Source organism: Myotis brandtii, unplaced genomic scaffold (genome assembly GCF_000412655.1).
Source record: "Myotis brandtii unplaced genomic scaffold, ASM41265v1 scaffold28, whole genome shotgun sequence".
Lineage (NCBI taxonomy): Eukaryota > Metazoa > Chordata > Mammalia > Chiroptera > Vespertilionidae > Myotis > Myotis brandtii.
Window position 1 is genome coordinate 4457292 of NW_005360676.1, and position 17391 is coordinate 4474682.

Genomic DNA, 17391 nt, shown 5'->3' on the forward strand with positions numbered 1-17391 from the left:
TGCACCAAGAGTGTCCACCTCAGGTAATTGGGGAGGCTGAGCCACTGGGCCCTATAGGACACCTAGCACACAAAGCCACTCTACCAACACAGGGAAGCATAAAAAATGGGGAGACAAAGAAACAGGTCACAAATGACAGAAATGGAGGAAAGCAAACTACTGGATATAGAGTTCAAAACCACGGTTATAAGGTTTTTCAAGAATTTTCTAGAAACCGCCGATAAATTTAGTGAGACCCTCGAGGATATGAAAAAGGACCAACTAGAAATTAAGCATACACTGACTGAAATAAAGAATAATATACAGAGATCCAACAGCAGACAAGAAGCATGAATTTTGTGCACTGGGCCTCTAGTTAGAAGATACATATAGGAGTTTGAAATATTTATCAGATATAAGTACACACAAACTAAATAAAATTTTTATTTTAAAAATCACAAATAATTACAAGTCAAATGTACCAACTACATAAACTATTATACATGTGTATGCATGTGTGCATATAATATATATACACATATTTAAATTTTGCTTCATCTTTCATCTTTTTATCTGAGTAAAAAGAAGAACACTGTCCTCATTCAGAAGATTTTTGATGTTGTAATAATTACCTAGAAGTGATAAGAAAATAAAATTAAAACTTACTCCCATAAGATGATTTCTTTTGATTAAATGTTTGGCCATGACTAACACAGTTAAAATATATGGTACCCAAAATCAATTCATCTAACCCAAAGTACCTATTACTTAACTCCATTAATTAAAAAATCCAAGAGTTAACCATCCCTTGTGATCCACATAAGGCTTAAAAGGATGTTAATTTCATATCATATTGATAATAAACATAAAAATAAATTAGACAAGGATGCAAGAAAATAAAATCTCTCGGAGCCCAATGGTTATTAGGGTTTGGGAACGGCTATGGATTCCCCTAGACATATGTATAAATAGGTAAATATAAAAGGTAAAATATTTAGTAAAATAAAATCTCAAAGTTAAAAAAAAAGGCAAATGCTATTCTTACATAAATTAGGTAATAAATAATAGCTAAAGTAAAATACAGATTAACAGAAAACAAAGACAGACTCATAGCATTGAGTACCATACTGTGACTTTCTATATATTGGAAATTGATACATACTAAGATAAACTGAGTTAATAAAATGTAAAGTGTTCATTACAGTGCTGACATACATAAAAGACTATACAAACATAACTACTATTACTGTCTCCTTTCATTAGAATGTAAGCTCAACGAGGGCAGGAAATTTTGCCTGTTTTGTTATATATCCCACATTCTTAGAGCAAAGCTTGACAGACTTTCAGTAACATTTTTGAAATGAATGAACAAATTAATATTCCTATTTCCAAAGATCCTTTCAATAACTGATGAACCATACTATTCTATATGTTTAAAATGAACTACTAAAAACTGTTTGACTACATAATGTCTTAGAGATAATCCAAGGGAAATAATTTTCCCTCCACCCTGGATACAACAACAGATTTTCATATTCAGCAATAAAGAAACCAACTCATTCAATTTTCATGTATCAAAACACTAATGTACAAAATTCAAAGAAAATATTTATCACACTTCTTTGGCATCAGTCACATCACACTTCATTTTGACCACACTTCATTTTTATTTGCTCATGAGCAGCTACATAAATATTTAACCATGTGAAAAAAATATCATTAATTACTCTTACCTGAAGGAACATAGAATGAATCCCCAGTTGTTATTACATAAGATGTTTCATGTAAGGTACATAAAAGGTCACCAAAGTTAACATAAAAAACCTGTAAAATTCAAAATTAAAATTTCATTTCAAATTGAACCATCACAACAACTATACTCCAAAGAAATATAAGGAATGTGGTAGGTAGAATAACTGCCTTAGAAAGATGTCCATGTGTTATAATCTCCATAATTTGTCATGGTACATAGCAAAAGGGACCTCAAAATGGGAGAATTATCCTGGATTATCTAGATGGCCCCTATCTAATAGCATAAGCCAGTGATGACGATCCTTTAGAGTTCGGCATGTCAGCATTTTGAAAAACCCTAACTTAACTCTGGTGCCGTATCACATAGAAAAATTTTTTGATATTTGCAACCATAGTAAAACAAAGACCTATATTTTTGATATTTATTTTATATATTTAAATGCCATTTAACAAAGAAAAATCAACCCAAAAAATGAGTTCATAGGTTCGCCATCACTGGCATAAGCCCTTACCACCCAATTTTTATCTGCCACATGTGGGTGTGGGGCCAGCAGTTTGTTGTCTCCATAGTCTCAATGTGGCTTCTTTAATTTTCTGGTTTTGAATGGTGGCTGTTCTGTAGTTTAGTTGTAATTTTCATGTGGTCAATCAAGTTTTCATATCTTTCTCCAATCAGAGTATCTTCAAGTTAGATTCTGAGATCTTATGATTCAATCATAAAGGTCTTTGAAAGGTTGCTACTAGGTCTGATAAAAATATTCCAAGTTCAGCCAAAGGCCTGGAATCAGACATTTCTCTAAGAAACTGGCTCTTCTAAGTGAGTTGCTATCACTTTTTTAATTTTTGTTTTGTTTTTTATATTTGGGAACATTTATTGCCTAGCTTTCAAATATTTCTACACTTTGCTCATTTGATTATTTTCTCTCTTCTTCTGCTTTATTTCTGTTCTTCACACATCACTCAGGCCGAAACTGGCTCTCCTACATCCCCTGAGGGGTCCCGGATTGAGAGAGGGTGCAAGCCAGGCCGAGGGACCCCACTGGTGCATGATTGGGGCCAGGGAGGGACTGCAGGAGGGCTCCAGGGCGTATCCGGCCCCGTCTAGCCCAGTCCTGATCCAGCAACAAGCTAACCTACCAGTCAGAGTGTCTGCCCCCTGGTGATCAGTGCGCATCATAGCAACTGATTAAACAAATGGTCAGACACTTAGCATATTAGGCTTTTATTATATAGGATTATATGGGATAATGATTTATCTCATTATTAAGTCAAAATGTAAATATAATAATTTTCTTCCTGTAGAACAATTCAATGGTTTCTAATTACTGCAACTGCTGTCAAAGTTACAGTGAATAATTACATATGCTTAGCTTCCCTAACTTTTCATTTATTTTCCTAGGAAAAATTTGACCTGTGAGTCAGAGGTCAATGGGTACAAATGTTTTTCCAATAATTTCTACTAATTCAGTAATTATAAAGTATCCTGTGTTTTTAAAATTCTATAATTTTCAAATTCAAAATGCAGAAATATATATACTAGCTCCCAATTTTCAGTCTGCTGCTAACTACGTACATGATTTGGAAGAAGTTTTTTAACCTCTATTGCTAAACTGCATGATCAAAGAAGTGAGATTTAGACTAAATCTTAATAACCCCCTCCAGGACTAAAATTCGAATGATTTCTGTGCAAACCAATATTCTAAGATTCATTTAAGTAAAGACCATTCCTTAACCCTTTGTGGTCCAATGTTATTTTTGGAATTCAAACAGTCTGGTCCAAATTAATTGACGGGATTGAATGTTGAACTTTTTAATGTTCTTATTGCTCGACGTTGGACCTGCTCTAAGCGCCTGGTCTGTTGAGTCAGCCTCGAGGTTGGACCAAAAAGGGTTAAACTTCTGAATTTCAAGGGTACACTGCTACACATTGAAAAGGAACTTTTAAATAACCATTGGTTTACTCTAAACAGATATAACAACAACAAAAATTACCTGTGCATAAGGAAATAGCATTTTTAATGCCTCATCATGTCTAATAAAATAGAAATGTACCAATAGCAAAAATATATGGAGAAATATACTCACCAATGTGTCCCGGCCAACATGCTGCTTTCCCTTTTCTTGATGAGGTCCTAATATCAATTTTCCAGTAGAAAAAAGGGGTGTATCCAATGTTTTATACACTTTCAACTCATCCTGCTCAACTGAAAATGTGTATGTATCTCGTGGCCTTAAAAGCTCTAAGGGAAAAATATTAATATAATTATAAAGCAACAGCAATGACATTGCTCAACAATCTAACATATATACACATAATTACAATAGTCATTTCTAGATATAAACCTACCTTAAGGCCCTAGCAGGTTTGGCTAGAGCAGGGGTCCTCAAACTTTTTAAACAGGGGGCCAGTTCATGTCCCTCAGACCGTTGGAGGGCCGGACTATAGTTTTAAAAAAAAGTATGAACAAATTCCTATGCACATTGCACATATCTTATTTTGAAGTAAAAAAACAAAACGGGAACAAATACAATATTTGTATTTGCATGTGGCCCGTGGGCCGTAGTTTGAGGACCCCTGGGATAGAGCATCAGACTAAAGGGTCAAACCTGCAGACTAAAGGGTCCCAGGTTCGAGTCTGACCAAGGGCACATGCCTGGGTTAGGGGCTGGATCACCACTCCCCCAGTAGGGGGTGTGCAGGAGGCAACCAATCAATGATTCTCTCTCATCACTGATGTTTCTATCTCTCTCCCTTCCTCTCTGAAATCAATAAATATATATATTAAATTAAATAAACCTGCCTTAGAAAGACAAAAGAAATGAAATCAAGATCATTGACTCTGGCGCTAGAATGCCAGATGTCAAATTCTATCTTACAAGCTGTGTAACCTTAGCCAAGTTATTTATCCTTTTTCTGTGCTTACATTGCCTTTTCTATAAAATAATAATAGCTCATCTATGTTAAATATCAAATGAGTTAATTTGTATAAAGTATTTAAAACACTGGCACAAAGTAAACATTAAAGTCTTAGCTGTTAATAATAATGGCAGTATTGTTTTTTTTTCCATTATAGCTCAAATGAAAAACAAAAGTAGCTAAGAGACAAGAAAAAGAAAGACTTCCATACATTTTAAATGTTTAACATAGCCCACAATACCAATGTACCATTACCATGCCAATAGAGTCCTTTGCAATTAACTGATTATTAAATAACATTTTTATTTATCAGGTAAAGGCTCTAAGTAACTGGAGTTCTAACTATTGCTCACAAATTACTATCTCCCTTTTGAATTTCTTTTTACTCATAAAACTTTGCAGTTCTATAATTAATACATTCTTCTATCATCAGCTTCTGACTGTTTCCTTGGATATTTTGGAATGTTTTCTATATCTCATATTAGAAATAGAAAATATACAGGATATAGAAAATACACAGACTCAATAAACATACAAAAAGTGATGAACTCCTAACAATACTCACAACTTTTCTAACCTGGTACAGAACAGCAATGTTTTTAATTAAGACACTACACTAAACAAAATTCTCTGTACTTCTACCTCCACTACCAAATAAACAATCTGAATATAGAAATGTTTGTTATTTAAGAAGTCAAATGGAACCTATTTCACAGCCAAAATTTTAAGTGTGAACATCATTATAGCTTCTCTAGTTGGACCTATTTGTTCTATGACTTAGGATAAATAGTCCTTGGTACTCACTGAAACAGTCATAACAGTTGTTAAAACATTTAAGTATTTCCTATATATAAACACTGCCTGGTTGATAAATACCTTAGTGTCTCCTACTTACTCCCACCACACTACACGCATTCCTTGGGACCTCCCATGGTCATCCAAGACACTAACTGTTTAATGCAGGGGTCCTCAAACTACGGTCCGCGGGCCACATGCAAATACAAATATTGTATTTGTTCCCGTTTTGTTTTTTTACTTCAAAATAAGATATGTGCAGTGTGCATAGGAATTTGTTCATAGTTTTTTTTTTAAACTATAGTCCGGCCCTCCAACGGTCTGAGGGACAGTGAACTGGCCCCCTGTTTAAAAAGTTTGAGGACCCCTGGTTTAATGTCTATTCAATACAGCAGCAGGTTTCTACGACCTTGTGCCTACCCGAAGGTTAAGTGTGGCATCTGATTGGCTGATTGATGCACTTGCTAGTCATCCTCTCAAAAGTTTCATGTCCCAGGTATAATTACTGGAATATCACTGCCAAGAAGGTTATCTAAATCCTGTCCACAATTCCTTTTTGGTCTCACAGTAAGAGTGTATCCTAGTGTCTGCCAGCTAACTTGCTACAGTTCCCCAAAAACAGCCCTTGTCTCCATGTCAAAGAATGCCTGGTTTTCCTATTGGGGAAGGCAACACTCCTGATGGTATTAGCACTTGTATCCCAGAGGACAAATGCATGGTACTATATGCCCCCTGAAAGTTGTTTGCTGTCAATGCTCCCCTGAGTATTCCTTATATGGGCTGCTTATTGGAATTAGACCCTCTACTGGACTTTGGCTCAGAAAGAGCTAGGAAGAGAAAGAGAAAGTGGGCAGGTCATCAAGCCAGCAGTTTGTACTTCCTAGCTATTAAATTAAGCATGTTCAATATTATTCTGATCTTACCCATGAGAATAATCTTTCTTGTTTCCGGATCCCTTACCCACGTTGGCTGCAAAGGATCTCCCAGAGGTATATTCAGATCTATGACTAATTCTTTCTCTGCAAAAAAAAAAAAAAAGATACAATTGACATACAAACTGCTTACTTAAAATTCTTTTCAATTTGAAAAACATCTAGTATGAAATACAGCTTTGGACAAGTTGTAAAGAAGAATTGCCAGAGGCATAACATCTCTTCCTACTTATAAATGACCATTCTGATTCACAATAACTCCAAAACAATAACGATTTAATATAGAAGCAAACATCCTAAATTTCTTATTTTCGGTAGGCCTGTAGAAACGTGACAACTCTTGAACTTTTGCACCAAGAAGTTAAATGGTTTTGCATATTCTCTAAGAGAGCCGGAAGTATGCAATACTTTTTAGAAAGAATTCATCAAAAAGTCTATTTTAACCATACTTGGGCTTGAAAAAGGTAAGCTTCATTTGACAGGGCTATTTACTAATGTGGAAATGTTTTATACTGTGCTATTAATGATTTTTATTTTTAAGAATAAAATTAGTTTGGACTACCCATCAAGATGGCAGAGTAGATAAGTGCTGTGCTCTCCACCTCTCATACCCACAGCAAAATTACAACTAAATTATAGAACCAACACCCAGGAGGATCACCTGAAGACAAGCTGAACAGAAATTCCTGTAACTAAGGATATAAAAAGAAGCCACATGGAGACTGGTAGGAGAAGTGGAGACATGAAACGGGATGTTCCTATATCTACATGTGGTGTTAAGAATGGGGAGGTATAGCTCAGCTGTGGAGATGCCCCTGAGGAACGAGAGGACCCGGAGCTACACTAGGCCTGCCACTCTAGAGCAGCGGTCGCCAACCGGTGGTCCGTGAGGTCCAAAAGGTTGGCGGCCGCTGCTCTAGAGCACCAGTGCTGGGGAAAAATGAGTCCCCACAACATCTGTGAACGTCAGTGGGAATTCTGTCTGGATGAGACAGAGAGCTACTGGAGACCCATGCAAACCCAAGCATAGACTCACTCATTCACAAACATTCACTCTAAGGTCGAGTCAGGACAGCAACTCAAAAAGTACTTGGGACATTAGAGGAGAAAATGAATTGTCTGGCTTCAGGGCAAGGGCTGGAGTGGCTACTCTCTCTGGACAAAAGTGGCATTGTCCCTTTGTTGAGCCCTCCCCACACAAAGCCTACAGGAGCAGGTAGACACCAAGTCTGAGTCCCCATTAACCTGGCTAACAACACTCGCCACACCCTGGTGATTCCCTGAGAACATACCCCACCTAACTCCTGCACCAGGCCCAAACCTCTTTCAGTGGTTGTTCCACGCAAGTAACTTGCCTCAGTCAGTGCTGGGGACTTCCCTAAAATCTTTCAAAGATCCACAAACCACAGATAAGAAGTAGCTGGCCTTGGCATGCCCTGCATGAATGACAGCTGGTCCAAAGCCCAGCACAAGTGACAGCTGGCCTCAGTTTGCAGCATAGCCTCTCCCTGGTGCCTCCAAGCTCAGCACAGCAACTACCAATCACATATCACACTGTAGCTCTTACCATATGGCCCAGGCAGGACACAAGTAACAGCTGACCTGGGCCTGCACCACAGTAGCTCCCAAGAGGCTCCAGAACTAACACACGCACTGTCTGGCTTCAGACAATACAAGAGCACCACACAATTAACACAATGAATCCCACTTTGTGAGGCCAGACCCCACACAACACCTTGTCAGGTATATAAAGGCCATTCCATACAGCCATTCAGCCAGAGTCAATCCCACCAACTGATGAGCCAAAAGCAATGCAGGCTCAACTACAATATAAAGACACATAAACATACACAAGGGACACACCTGGAGCAACCAGCTAAGGTGACCGAGAGATTATGCCACTAGACCCCACAGAATTCCTACTACATAATGCCACCCAGCCAAGACTAGGAGATGTAAAGGATTTACCTAATATGTAGAGAGAAAAACAAAGGTAGCCAGCCAGAATGAAGAGACAGAGAAACATGCCCTAAATGAAATAACAGGACAAAACTGAGGAAAAAACTAAATAAAATGGAGGCAAGCAATTTAGCAGTTAGAGTTCAATACACTGATTATAAGGATACTCAATAAACTTAGGGGGGAAATAGATGTAATTAGTGAGACTTTACACAGAGGTAAAAAACATGAAAAAGAATCAGTCAGAAATGAAGAATACAACTAACTGAAATGAAGAACACATTTTAGTTAGATGGAATCAACAACAGATTAGATGAAGCAGAGAATCAAATCAGTGATTTGGAACACAAGATAGTAGAAAATACCCAACGAGGACAGCAAAAAGGATAAATAAAAATGGGGATAGTTTAAGAAACCTCTGGGACAACATCACCTATGACAGGGGTCCAGAGGGGAAGAGAGAAAGCATAAGATTGAAAACCTGTATCAGAAATAATGACTTAAACTTCCCTAACGTGGCAAAGAAAATAGACATACAAATCTAGAAGCAGAGTTCCAAACAAGATAAACCCAAAGAGGCCCACACCAAGACACATCATAATTAAAATGCCAAAAGTTAAAGACAAAAATAGAATCTTAAAAGCAGCAAGAAGAAAGCAAACAGTTTTATACAAAGTAGCTCCTATATGACTGTCAACTGATTTCTCAACAGAAACATTGTAGAATAGAAGGGATTGGCATGAAATATTCAAAGTAATGAAAAGCAAGAACCCACAACCAAGACTACTCTATCCAGCCGATCTATAATTTAGAACTTAAGGAGAGATAAAGAGCTTCTGAAGCAAGAAAAAGCTAAAGGAATTCTCACCACCACCAATCCAGTATTACAAGAAATATTAAAGGGACTTCTAATCAAAAAATATTTTTGAAAAATAAAAAATATAAATAAAAATATAAAAAAGAAAATTTCTCACTAATAGAAACAAACATATAATAAAAGCAATAAATCAACCAACTATAAAGCTAGTGCAAAGGTTAAAAGGCAAAAGTTGGAAGATCAAGATCATGTATAAAAACAATAGTAAATTAAGGAATACACACACAGACACACAAAAAGGAAGTAAAAATAATGACAAAAACATAAATGTAGAAGGGCAATTAAAATGTATAATAACAATAGTAAATTAAGGAATACACACACACACACAAAAAGGAAGTAAAAATAATGACAAAAACATAAATGTAGAAGGGCAATTAAAAATAGTGGTGATTTTAGAATATGTTCAAATTTAAGCAACCATCAATTTAAAATACACTGCTATAAACATAGCTTGGTATATACATGAAGCACATGGTAACCACAATCCAAAAATTCACAAGAGACAAACAAGAAATTAGAAAAAAACAAAAACAAAAAAAGAATCCAAACAAACAAAACCCTAGAAAGTCACCAACATACAAGAGATGAGAGCAAGAGAATAAGAAAGGAACAGAAACTACAAAAATAATCAGAAAACAATTAATAAAATGGCAATAACTAATACCTATCAATTAAATGAAAACGAATTAGATGCTCTAATTAAAAGATATAGGGTGGTTAAATGGATAAGAAAATAAGACATACATAAGGTGCCTACAAGAGATTTAAATGCAAGACCCAAAATCATAAAACTCCTAGAGAAAAGGGACATATATAATACTTTGAACAATATAATTTTTAAAAATAAAACTCCTAGAAGAAAACATCGGCAGTAAAATCTTATACTTCACCCTAAGTAACAACTTTTTAGATACATCTCTTCAATAGGCCAAACCAAACAAAAAAAATAATCCAATGGGACTACATCAAATTAAAGTTTTTGCACAACCAAGGAAACCATTAACCAAACAAAAAGACAACTTACTAAATAGAAGAAGAAATCAGCCAGTGATACTTCCAATAATGGCTTACAACTTAGCAAAAACCAATTTTAAAATGGCCAGAGAACTTGAATAGACATTTCTCCAAAGAAAACACACAGATGGTCAACAGACATGAAAATGCTCAACATCACTAATCATCAAAGAAATGCAAATTAAAATCACAATGAAGCATATCCTTTCCAAGTAAATTGTCTTTCTCTTATAGACTTACAACCATGGGAACAATGGGCTCCCTTTTTTCTGACTTTGCAGTGAGCTTACAGCAGCCCCATCTTGGCTAACTTTTTTCCCAAAAGTTCCTAGAGAGCCAAAGGAGCCTTGCCTAATCTCCTGTTGCTCCTTATATTCTAGGTTTTTCCTTGTTTCACTCTTCCCACCTTCAATAAATGTATTCTAAAAATCAAACAAATAAATACATTAATTAATTATATTAAACCACAATGAGATACCACCTCATTCCTGTCAGAATGGCTATCATCAATAACAATAAACAGGAAGTACTGGCAAGAATGTGGAGAAAAGAGAACTCTAATGCATTGTTGAAATGTAAATTGGTGCAGTCACTATGATACACAGTATGCAAGTTCCTCAAAAAAAAACACACAAAAAAAAACACGCCCTAACCAGTTTGGCTCAGTGGATCAAGCATTGGCCTGTTGAAAGGTCCCAGGTTCAATTCCGATCAAGGGCATGTACCTTGGTTGCGGGCACATCTCCAGTAGGGAGTGTGCAGGAGGCAGCTGATCGATGTTTCTAACTCTCTATCCCTCTCCCTTCTTCTCTGTAAAAAATCAATAAAATATATTAAGAAAAACAAAACAAAACAAAACAAAACACAAAAAAACTACCTTATGACCCAGAAATTTCACTTCTGGGTATTTATCCAAAGAAATCTAAAACACTAATTTGAAAAGATATATATACTGCTATGATTATTGCAGTATTATTTACACTAGCCAAGAAATGGAAGTAACCTAAGTGTCCATAGATAGACCAATGGATAAATTGTGATACATATATACAATAAAATATCAGTCGGCCATAAAAAAGAATGAAATCTCACCATTTGTGACAACCATGGATGGACCTAGAGCAGCGGTTCTCAACCTGTGGGTCGCGACCCCTTTGGCGGTCGAACGACCCTTTCACAGGGGTCGCCTAAGACCATCCTGCATTTCAGATATTTACAGTACGATTCATAACAGTAGCAACATTACAGTTATGAAGTAGCAACAAAAATAATTTTATGGTTGGGTCACAACATGAGGAACTGTATTTAAAGGGCCAGAAGGTTGAGAACCACTGCTCTATACACTGAGCCAAACTGACCAAGACTCCAACAGTCCCTTTTTGTCCACCCATCTGCTTGAATCAAGTTTCTGTCAGCCTCTGGAACTGGTATTTATTCCCTGCTCTGAAACTGAGCTCCACACTGGCTTTCTGCTGAGGGAGTGCAGCCTTTGGTTGTCTGTTGTTGATTAGCAAGAGTTCTTTTGTCACTGTTGTTAATGCAGATTTTCCAATAGACATTATCTTTGAGGCTAAAAATAAACCCGTCAGCACCAGTCCCCTCTTTATGAAAGTGTGAAAGACAAAGTACACCCGTCAATTATGGATATAATTTTATTCAGGCTGTTGCAGTAGGGAGAACATTTATTAATGGGAAATGTCTTAAAGAAAAGGAAGGGAGCCTAAGTTTATAGAAGCAGGTAAACAAGGGAGTCATTCACAAGTCTTATGGGAATCATGAGGAAGCTAACCAGGGTTGTGAGGGCATGAGTGGGAGGGTGGGGAGGGGGGCAAAGGGGGGATAAGGACACATATTTAATACCTTAATCAATAAAGAAAAAAAATTAAAAACAAAAACAAATGAACAACAGAAATAGACACAGATACAGAGAACAAACTGTTGCCAGATTTGGGGGGTGGGCGGTGGGGTGATGTCAGTAGGAGGCTAGGTAAAAAAGATGAAGGAATTAAAAAGTACAAATTGATAGTTATAAAAGAGTCATGGGATGTAAAGTACAACATAGGGAATATAGTCAATAAGATTGTAATAATTTTATATGGTGCCAGTAGAGTACTAGGCTTATCGGGGGATCACTTCCTAAGTTATATAAATATCTAACCACTATATACTGTTGACCTGAAATCAATATTATATTGAATGTCAACTGTAATTGAAAAATACATTAAAGAATCTAAAGATTTAAAAAAATTAAATAAGTTTAGTTTCAAAATTTGGGGGTGGGGGGAATAGAGGACATTAAAAAGTTAATTTACCCGCCCTGGCCAGTGTGGTTCAGTTGGTTGGGTGTCTCCCTGTACACAGAAAGGTTGCAAGCTCGATTCCCAATCAGAACACATGCCCAACTTGCAGGCTCAATCGCCAGTAGGGGGCATGTAGAAGGCAGCCAGTTGATGTTTCACTCTCACATTGATGTTTCTTTCTCTCCCTTCCATCCTCTATAAAAACCAATAAAAACTGATTTACCCTAACACCTGAAGTTTTCATAGGTAATTTCAAAATTAGAAAAAAGATACTTTTCAAAGCAGTTATTTATAAAATAATCTAAATGTTATTTTCAGAAATAAGTTCATACTTCTTTCATCGTTATCAAGACAGATCCTTTTCCTATTAACTATCTGCTTGGCTTTTTTCGTATCTCCTTTTGCCTTTCTTTTAGACGATACTGTTTCGGGAGACAATATTCCACCGATCACAAATCCTCCTGAAATTTAATAACAAAAAAAAGATAAAAGTATTATACCTGGGGAAGTGAAAACTTTGAATCAGAACTCTTTAAATTATTACAGCAATGTCTTTACAAAGTACAAAAGAATATATTATTATTCCTATATTCTATAACTAGTACTTCAAATAACATAAATACCAACCCATTTCACTAATGTCTCTACTATCCTAAATCTAGAAAGCACTAATTAAATGATTAAATGGAAAAAAAATGATTAAATGACCTCTGTTGCTTAAAAACAATAGTCATCAGTGAAGGTTTATAACAAACAAAAGGCAGCAATGAAATAATTATAGCAATCCACATCTGAGTTTAGTCCTTTGACTTTAGATTTATCCATCAAAGAGAAGAAATAACTGCAGGATAACACTGACTATACTTTCATGTCCGCCCTCTACCATTGCTGTAGAAATATATGATGATGAAATGGAATCCTATCTAATAAAAGAGTAATATGCAAATTAACCATCACTCTGACACAAAGATGGTGGTGCCCATAGCCACAAGCTGGCAGTGCCCAGTACTCTCAGCCCTGCTGGAGTGCTCCAGTCCCAGGGGGCGGCCACTGAGGGCAGGGCCCACTTGGCCGTCACTGGCAGTGACCAGGGAGTGGCCAAGCAGGTCCCGCAGACCGCACACAGCAGGGCCCGCTTGGCCGTTGCCCGCAGCGACCCGGGAGCAGCCAAGTGGGCCCCACAGACAGCAGAGAACCACGGGGAGCGGGCCTAAGCCGTCAGTAGGACATTCCCTGAGGGTTCCCGGATTGGAGAGGGTGCAGGTTGGGCTGAGGAACCCCCCCCACCCCAGGCCTATGCACCAATTTCATGCACCAGGCCTCTAGTGAGATTAATAATAAAGGAATACTTAATCTTTGCCAGTTATAATTTTCTCATGTTCTGATTTATGCTTAATTTTATGAAATTAGAAATCTTGTTACATAGTATTGAAATAATAACACTCTATAAAGCCGCACTAATTACTACCACAAAGAAAAAGAAATCAGCATCTCTATAGTAATTAGAGAAATCTGGATTTCAATCTATTCCTGTTACATTATGGGGATATGATGACTAATTATGTAGAACAATGCTTAGCACTTAATGTATACAAGTAAACTAGCAATCTTCATGATCATTTTTTACTCTCAGACATTAGAGTGTAAATTTTACCCGATTTCCTTTCTTGATAATCTACTCGCTCCCCCCGCCAGTATTCCAAAGGTTTCAATCGTATTCTCTTGGTCCTGCGCAGGTTTGGTGTGTTGGAGGGCAATACTGTATAAAGATATTAGACAAAATTGAAGACATATAAATGTTTAGTTGACTGATACTTTGCAGTGGAAAGAATATTACCTTCTAGAACACTAATAATGCTTTCAGACAAAACATTTAAAAAAAAAAAGTTGATATATTTGTGCTAATACTTTAAAAAATGCCAATGAAGAACTAGGCTACTAGATTGGCAAAGATTTAAAAAACTGATAATACCCAGGGTTAATGATGTTTAAAGGTACACAGGAATTCTCATATTTTAGGTAGAAATGTAAAATGATTGAAGACAATTTGACAATACCTATAATTATAATACTCTTTGACTCAAATTTCATTTCGAGAAAATGAGTTTGTTCACAAAAATATTCACAAAAATGGGCAAAGCTATAGGTAAAAGAACAATTATAGTAGTACTGTTTAAAATAGAAACAGAAAACAAAAATTTAAAATGAAAGCCATCTAAATGCTCCATAATAGGAAATGTGTAAATTGGGGTAATCATATGTGTGCATATGTTTGTGTGTATAATATACATATCCATTCGCTTTATTTGAACAATGCAAAGTGTTATATACTAAACTGGCTATATAATCAAATTCCTATGCTCTTACTTTTTGTTTGCTAGAGCTGTCTAAATTTCCCAGTCTAACTGTATTGTTTGAATGAAAATCTCCTTGCTTATTTTTTCTTACATATTTTAGTTACTAGTTGTTTAATTTTCCTAACTTCTTCATAAATTGTTCATGCCATTGTATGTTCTTCTATACCCTCTGTTCAACACTTTTATTTTAACCTTAAATTCCATTTTGTCTAATATTAAAATTGCACTATTTTATTTTTATTTACATTAGCCTATCTAATTCTTTAACAAAATTTTATTTTAAAACTTGTTTTAAGTGTTCCTTAAAACATATAGGTGAATTTGTATTATTGAACCAAATCTGATAGTCTCTTAGTAGAGGAATTCAATTCATTCATACTTATTTAGTGTAACAACCTGACCTTTATTCCTTCCATCTTATTTTATATTTTAAGTTATATTAGTGATACTTCTAATTTTTGTTGGTTTGATCAAATGACCATTTCTTTTCTCCCCTCTCCTTGGTGACTGTAAAGTTGTACTGTGCTTTTTCACTCTACTATTGCTTACCTTCCCATTCCTGACACTCAAAACATCAAACTCCTATTTTTTTCATGATTATATAAAAAACTATATTCCTTATGAAGATATGCTGTTCTCTTTTTTGTCATTTGGTAAAATGAAACACTTTCAGACTACAATAGTCCCCCCTTTTCAACTGGGGATATGTTCCAAGACCCCCAATAGATGCCCAAAACTGCAAATAGTACCAAACATTATATATACTATGTTTCTCCTATACATACATACATACCTTTTCACTTAAAGGAAGCCCTTTATGGCTCCTCTTTGGCATATCTGAATTTCCAGCATTACTATTCTTGCACATTGGGGCCATTATTAAGTAAAATACGAGTTACTTGAACACAAGCACTGCAAAGCCACAACAGTACATTGATAACCCAGACAGCTACTAAGTAACTAAAGCATGGATACACTGAATCATCCCTGAACAAAGGGATGATTCACATCCCGGATTGGGATGAAGCAGAACAGTGCAAGATTTCATCACACTACTCAGAATGGCAGGCAATTTAAAGCTAGAGCTGTTTATTTCTGAAACTTTTCCATGTAATATTTTCAGACCATAGTTGACCACGGATAACTGAAACTATGGATAAGAATGAACTACTGTACTTGTATTATCCCTTTTCTGCCCCTATTTTCCTCCCCACCAGACCAACTTTTAAGATAATCTGGATTTTAAAGTATTATCATGAAAATCCTTACTTGGCACTTATAAATCCCAAATTACATTAGCATTAAGTAGTAGATACACCCTCATCAGCACTGAGGTTAGGCCCTATATAATCCCCTCCCCCAGGATGCATGTGGGACCTGTGATCTCTTCTCATGAATAGCATATGACAAAGGTGATGGGAAGTCACTCCTGTGATTCCATTAGGATTATATATATGACAATGTACAGCCCTGACTGGTTTGTCTCAGTGGATAGGACGTCGGCCTGCGGACTGAAAGGTCCCAGGTTCGATTCCGGTCAAGGGCATGTACCTTGGTTGCGGGCACATCCCCAGTAGGGGGTGTGCAGTAGGCAGCTGATCGATGTTTCTAACTCTCTATCCCTCTCCCCTCCTCTCTGTAAAAAATCAATAAAATATATTTAAAAAAAAAATATATATATATGACAATGTACAAATATTATACACATAAAACACTATCTAGCAGAAGCAGGGAGAAAGTCTTCCTTGGTGACTTTGAAGAAGCAACCTGCCATACTTTGAGTGGCCTATGAAAAGAAGCAAATTGCCATACTGGCAGGTGGCCTCTAGAAGCTGAAAACAAACAAACAAACAAAAACAGGTACCTTAGTCCTACCATTTCAAGGAACTAAATTATGCTAATAAGCACATGACCTTGGAAAAGGACTCTAAGCCTCAGATGAGACTACAGCCCAGGCTGACACTTTTGACTACAGCCTATAAAACCCTTAAACAGAGGATACACCTAATCTGTGCCTGGACTCCTAGTCCACAGCAATCACCTATCTACACTAATAAAAGACAAACATGCAAATTGACTATACCTTCGTTATGCCTTAAGTCATGCCCACCAGCCAATCAGAGCGACTATATGCAAATTAACCCAACCAAGATGGCGGCCGGCAGCCACGGAGCTGTAGCGAGCAGGAGGCTTGGTTGCCCCAATGATGGAGGAAGCCAAGCTTCCCGCTTGCCGCAGCGGGCACTGAGCTCCACTCAAAGCAACAAAGTTTCAATTATAGAAGGTAAATAAACCCCAGATACCTGCTTTCAGCTGGCCGTGGCCACGGAGCTGGAGAGAGCAGGAGGCTTCCCTCCCACCCGCCCTGGCCGGCTCTGAGCTCCTCTCAAGGCTACAAAGTTTCAATTATAGAAGGTAAATAAATCCCAGAAGAAAAAAAGAAAAAAAGGAGAGGTTGGGAGCTTAAGTCACCCACCAGCCTGAAAATGGCCCTCAGCCCCTCACC

General features: G+C 36.8%; 1 protein-coding gene across 5 annotated transcripts in view; it reads right to left on the reverse strand.

The window, feature by feature from the left end:
- Positions 1-399: 399 nt before the first annotated feature.
- Positions 400-17391, reverse strand: part of CENPC (centromere protein C) — a 64596-nt gene continuing 47604 nt past the window's right edge. For 3 of the 5 annotated variants that reach the window (XM_005868887.2, XM_014541802.1, XM_014541803.1), the window contains exons 14-19: positions 14183-14287; positions 12861-12989; positions 6367-6462; positions 3817-3971; positions 1713-1803; positions 400-611 (exon numbers count right to left, since the gene is read on the reverse strand). In XM_005868887.2, coding sequence (XP_005868949.1) covers positions 541-611; positions 1713-1803; positions 3817-3971; positions 6367-6462; positions 12861-12989; positions 14183-14287 — 647 coding nt within the window. In that variant the 3' untranslated portion in view covers positions 400-540. The remainder of the gene's footprint in view (positions 612-1712; positions 1804-3816; positions 3972-6366; positions 6463-12860; positions 12990-14182; positions 14288-17391) is intronic. The other 2 variants (XM_014541804.1, XM_014541805.1) reach the window with 2 other exon arrangements.